Source organism: Delphinapterus leucas, chromosome 17 (assembly GCF_059928025.1).
Source record: "Delphinapterus leucas isolate spDelLeu-1000000601 "Yukka" chromosome 17, BTC_Dleu_Yukka2, whole genome shotgun sequence".
In the NCBI taxonomy this organism is placed as follows: Eukaryota; Metazoa; Chordata; class Mammalia; order Artiodactyla; family Monodontidae; genus Delphinapterus; species Delphinapterus leucas.
The window spans coordinates 29404612-29410611 of record NC_143145.1 but is presented as its reverse complement, the minus strand read 5'-3'; the positions used below and the strand labels follow the sequence as shown (position 1 = coordinate 29410611).

General features: G+C 42.4%; 1 protein-coding gene across 1 annotated transcript in view; it reads left to right on the top strand.

The window, feature by feature from the left end:
- The first annotated feature begins 881 nt into the window (after window positions 1-881).
- TRHR (thyrotropin releasing hormone receptor) overlaps window positions 882-6000 on the top strand; it is a 62590-nt gene continuing 57471 nt past the window's right edge. Inside the window, exon 1 of the mRNA XM_089898814.1 lies at window positions 882-5484. Coding sequence (XP_089754940.1) covers window positions 4696-5484 — 789 coding nt within the window. The 5' untranslated portion in view covers window positions 882-4695. The remainder of the gene's footprint in view (window positions 5485-6000) is intronic.

Sequence of the window (6000 nt, the reverse complement as noted above, 5' to 3'; positions counted from 1 at the left end):
GGATAAAGGGCAGAGGAAACAGAGCAAAACTGAAAGTGGGCAGTGAGAAGTTCATGCACCATCTACATGCTGTAACCATGACTTAGCAACTTTTTTTCAAAACAGACACCACTGAACTATTTTCAAAGGATGCATTTCTCTCTAGTCAGAATTACTCAAAAGATATAGAAGTCACAGTTGGTTAGAATTTAAGATATTATTGTGAGAAAAAAATCTCAACCCAAAATGTAAAGTGTAATCTAGTTGTACACTATTTCTTTTTTTTTTTTAACATCTTTATTGGGATATAATTGCTTTACAATGGTGTGTTAGTTTCTGCTTTATAACAAAGTGAATCAGCTACACGTATACATATATCCCCATTTCCCCTCCCTCTTGCGTCTCCCTCCCACCCTCCCTATCCCACCCCTCTAGATGGTCACAAAGCACCGAGCTGATCTCCCTGTGCTATGCGGCTGCTTCCCACTAGCTATCTACCTTACGTTTGGTAATGTATATATGTCCATGCCTCTCTCTCGCTTTGTCACTGCTTACCCTTCCCCCTCCCCATATCCTCAAGTCCATTCTCTAGTAGGTCTGTGTCTTTATTCCTGTCTTACCCCTAGGTTCTTCATGACATTTTTTTTTCTTAAATTCCATATATATGTGTTAGCATACGGTATTTGTCTTTCTCTTTATGACTTACTTCACTCTGTATGACAGACTCTATATCCATTTCTGTGCAGTTCTTTACACTTAGGGAGCATTTATTAGATATTATCTGATTGAGATTTACAAATAAAAAACCTACCTTATGAAATCACAGTTACTTTGAAAATATAATTTTGCAAAGAGCATAAATTAGCTTGAAAACAGACAGGACCATAAGGGACAGGCAAGTCTGGGATGGTGAAAGCAGAAGTTTGTACTCTCCAGAGAGGAAAGAGCTAGCTAAAGGGGAGGGAAGGAGGAGCCAGGGGTGGTGTGAGTCAGAGCAGAAAGGAGCGCTCATTACTCTGAAAGCTGCCTCGCGGTCACCAGCTCATACGCCTCACAACCAAAGCAGAACCAGAAAATTACCCCCCCACCCCCCACAATCCTTGCCATTTTACACAGCTGGGCCTTATATATTCTGTCTCCTCCAGTCAGAATATCTTCACTCATCCCACCCTTCAAAAAGAAGCTACACTTTTCTTCAAGACTGTTCTCAGATGTGACCTTGCCTCGGAAGCCCTCGCTGGCCCCTCCGTCTGTTGTGCCTACTGCCCACAAATGCTTTCCCCTTCACAACCTAAGCCCTCTCAACATATCTATGCATATTTGTAACTGTTCATAAGTCTGCTTGTCCCAATACACCATGACCTATCTGAAGGTAAAAACAAAATGTTATATACTAGATGCCTGGTACATAGTGAGAGCTTAACAATTAAGTGCTAAAAGAATGAAGACTGCAGCAGCCTGCAGCAGTAAATCAGCAGTTGCATTCTGTTACCACAATTGTTATGTTGGGAGAGGAAGAAAGGGGAAAAAAGGCAAATGCTCTCTCAGAAGCAAAAAATAATAATAATAAAAATAAAAAATAATCAGAAGAAAAAAATGAAGAGCTGGGAAATAAAAACTAAGATTCCCTAAGCCCAACAGAGCTCAAAGGAAAGCAGAAGAGCTAATAGGAAGTAGGAGGAAGGCAGCAGATAGGCCCAGAAGCTAAGACCAATCCTGTTCCTAAGGGGGACAGGGGAGGGGAGAAGAAGCCTGGAGAATGGTTTCCCAGCCCCAAGGCAATGAAACTGAAGACTCAGAATGGTGTCCTTACATAGAAATGCTGAAGAATGTGCTAAGATTTGGAGGGAGGTGGAATTGCCAGGGCAGGTAGCACTGTAGATGTTCTCTCCCCTCATGTTTACTACCCAAGACTTAAAATAAGGTCTCTTCAGAAGGCCTGAAAGCTGACTAAAATCCTGGGGATAATGAGAGGGGAAGATGTGCTTTATGAAGTGTGACTTTTGAAGAGGCCTTTCAGATTGGAGGTGGTGGGGTTGGGATGGGGTAGGGAGGCAATGCTTTCACCTTAGAAAGCACTTTTCATTCCAAAATGCAGAGGACTCGACCAGAAACAAGGTGTTCAGAGCAATCTCTGTCCTCTAGGGCAGGGAGAGAAGTAAAGCTGGCACCCAATCTGCTAAACCAGTTGAGGGAACAAACTAGAAGGTGGGCAGAAATCCTATTCAGGGTAAAAGAGTTTGTATTTGGCTGGTACCCTCCACTGTCTCTCTCAGGAACTGCATGTGATACAAGAGTCAAGACTCACAGAGGCCAGGTGTGCAGGATTACTGAGTGAAGCTGGCCTGTGTGACAGAAAAGAGGGAGGAAAAGAGGAGAGGACACATCCTATCCCCCCACAGACTGCTACTCACAACCACTACTCAGCTTCAGATGGTTATTTCTAGCAGGAATATGGACTCTTGGTTGCCAGATCTTTCCATGTTTATGAGAGGCAGAAATCCAGATTTACTATACAATCTCTCAATATTGAAAGGTAGACAGACGATAGTCTACCTTTGAGCCTACATTGTGCAGGCCAAACAATACATTTCTGAAGCCTGAATCTGAGTCATGGGTCATTAATTTGTAACTCTGGTTGATTTAGAAGGAGAAGTAGATACTCAAGGAGCCCTCGATGGTTCAGAGGGTGGAATTCACTCAATACGATCCAAGCTTCGCCTTCATCCCATTGTTACCTAGCCTTGAACGTGACTCTGATTCCTTCATGGTCCTGTCTACACCGAATCTATTCTTCCATTGACATCTTCTAGAAAAAAGAACATCTAAACTTCTTAGAGTAGAGAATCAACCTGTTCACTCTATAGGGCATTAAGTTAAGGGCTGTTATTCGTTGTCAGTCTGAAATAAAAGTGGACAAACATTAACATTTGGTGTATTCAGTTGGTGCCTGGAGAAGAAAGACATATTTTCTGAGACCCCATTAAAAAGTATAAAGATTTGCCCATGGGCTACTTCAGAGAAATAAAAATCAAGCCGAAGTACACTTTCCTAAAAAAGATTGTTTATAAAGTTTTGTTTCAGAGGCGGTTACCAGAGTGGCCCTGGTTTAGATTCCACCTAGAAATAAATTGACACAAAACATTGCTGGGTGCTACATGTTGTTTGGCAGTCCACAGGGTGGGTGAAGAGGGGAGAGGCGTCCAGAGCAGTTAGAGAGATCCTAGTAAGTGACGCAGAGCCAGAGGTGAAAAACAAAGTTCACAGATCATATGTAGGTTTGAATTGATGTTCTTAGCTCAAACAGGTTTTTAAAAAATAATCTTTATAAGCCTCAGAAGATTGCAGCTGAAATGGTTTAAAATCCATTTCAACTCATTTTCCATTCATATAATATGAGAGGAGGGAGTCAATTTCACTCGTTCACTGGAGAAATAGTCTAAGGGTTTCCCTAGTAGGGAAAGAAGTTGATTTCAGCTCAGTCACATATCTCAAGCTTCAAGGGCTGTGTCTGGACTGAGAAGGATTTGCCATCCCCAAGTCCTATCAAACAGGGAGTGTAAATATATTTCAGGGCTGCCTCAGGTACTGGAGTTGCTGTAGAACTTAGACTATAAACAACTATAAGACCAGCTGCCTCTGGACCCCTTGCTGGTGATTTCAGCCTTCCAGATTAGAACTGTATCACTAGCACATTTAAGAGTAAATCCTTCAAGGGGAGAAGATTATGAATCAGTGAGGACTGACTGGCATTTGCCATTGTGAGTGTGTGTGTTTGCGCGTGTGCGGGAGGGGGGCGGGGGGAGACAGAGAGCGAGCATGTTCTCATTAGGGAACGATCTACGATTTGACAGGCTCTCTGCTGCTGCTTCTGCTGCTGCTTCTGCTGCGGCTGTATGGTCTGTCATCAGTTGGAAAGGCTGCAAGGGTTTAGAAGAACCGCAGTTCTGAAGACAGAGCACTGCTAAGTAGTCTCCCTGTCAAACAAAGTAGACGAGGTTTTCTGCAGCGTTGGAAACTCACGCTTAATACTGCCTCATCTACCTGGAAAAGCAGGCAACGCTACAGAGGAAAAGGTAAGAGAAGAAATTGTTCTCTGTTGGGTCTGCAGGGCAGAGGGCACGGGGAGAGGTAGGTTCAAAGGCTTGCTATTTTGTAGCAAAGGGATCTCACCCTTTGAGAGCAGAGGAAGCAGATGCTAATTTTCTGTCAAGCTTGATCATTGAGCCTCTTGGCTTTTTCCCCCCTCGTATCTTTTTCTTCTCCTTTGTACTTTTCCCAAGCGTCTGAGAGATGTCTTTGCATTTATTTTTCAGGTAGCAGATATTGTTTCTTTTCTTTTCTTTTTTTCCATTGAGCACCCTTTCAAAACAAGGAGCATTTTCTGTGTCTCTTTTCTTGAGCATTTTTCTCCATTAAGAAAAAAACCAGTGCCTCTTATGGTAAGGTAGTCAAAACAGTTATTCCATCCTACACTAGAGTTGCAATAAAAGGAGTTTTGGGGAGTACATATGAGCCCTATTACTGCAGAAAAATGGGAGGTGAAAGGAGAGGAGAATTACCTGTAAGTGACTGTGACTTGATCAGAATTGGTGATGCTGTGAATGAATATGAATTGTAACTCTTCACAGGGGGAGAGAACCACTGTGATAAAGGCAGGGCACTGGCAAGAAGATGTGTTGAGAAGTGTTTCAGAGAAACCTCAAGCCACTAAAGATGGAAAACGAGACAGTAAGTGAATTGAACCAAACCCAACTTCAGCCTCGAGCCGTGGTGGCCCTAGAATACCAAGTGGTCACCATCTTACTTGTGCTCATTATTTGTGGTCTGGGCATCGTGGGCAACATCATGGTAGTCCTGGTGGTCATGAGAACCAAGCACATGAGGACGCCCACAAACTGCTACCTGGTGAGTCTAGCAGTAGCTGATCTCATGGTCCTGGTGGCCGCAGGCCTCCCCAACATAACGGACAGTATCTATGGTTCCTGGGTTTATGGCTACGTTGGATGCCTCTGCATTACTTACCTCCAGTACTTGGGCATTAATGCATCCTCTTGTTCAATCACAGCATTTACCATTGAGAGGTACATAGCAATCTGTCACCCCATCAAAGCCCAGTTTCTCTGCACATTTTCCAGAGCCAAAAAGATCATCATCTTTGTCTGGGCTTTCACATCCATTTACTGTATGCTGTGGTTCTTCTTGCTGGATCTCAATATTAGCACCTATAAAGATGCTATTGTGGTGTCCTGTGGCTACAAGATCTCCAGGAATTACTACTCACCTATTTACCTAATGGACTTTGGTGTCTTTTATGTTGTTCCAATGATCCTGGCCACTGTCCTCTATGGATTCATAGCTAGGATCCTCTTCTTAAATCCCATTCCTTCAGATCCTAAAGAAAACTCTAAGACATGGAAAAATGACTCAACCCATCAGAACAAGAATTTGAATTCAAAGACCTCTAGTAGATATTTCAACAGCACAGTATCTTCAAGGAAGCAGGTAAGCAAATCTGAACCTCCAAGTCCACAGAGGAAATGTGGGAGAGAGCTCCCTGTGAGATGGGATCAACTTTGCCCTACTTAGCTAATGGTAAAACTAAAATACAATCATGCAAATGTTTCACAGTGTAAGCTTCTGCTTTACATATTAAATCCACCTCTAAAACAACTGAAGACCTAAAAATAGATGGGAAAATGTTGATAGCACATCAGCAGATACCAGTTCACGTGCTATTAGGATATAAGGAGATATAACAAAACCCCTAGAATTCCACCTTTAAAATGTTTGCGTCTCTCTGAGAAATGTTATCAAAATATTTAGACCATTTCTGGCTTCTATAGGGAGCAGCTGGATATTTTTAAAAATTCTATCGTCTGACAAATATTTGACAAGATAGCTTGAGAAAAGATGAGTCAAAACAGTAATGAAACTGAGAGGGGTTACTGAACTTTTTTTTTTTTTTTAGTCTTAGTGGAGAAAGATTCTGTTACCTTCTCTTCCACCTCCCTACAAAGT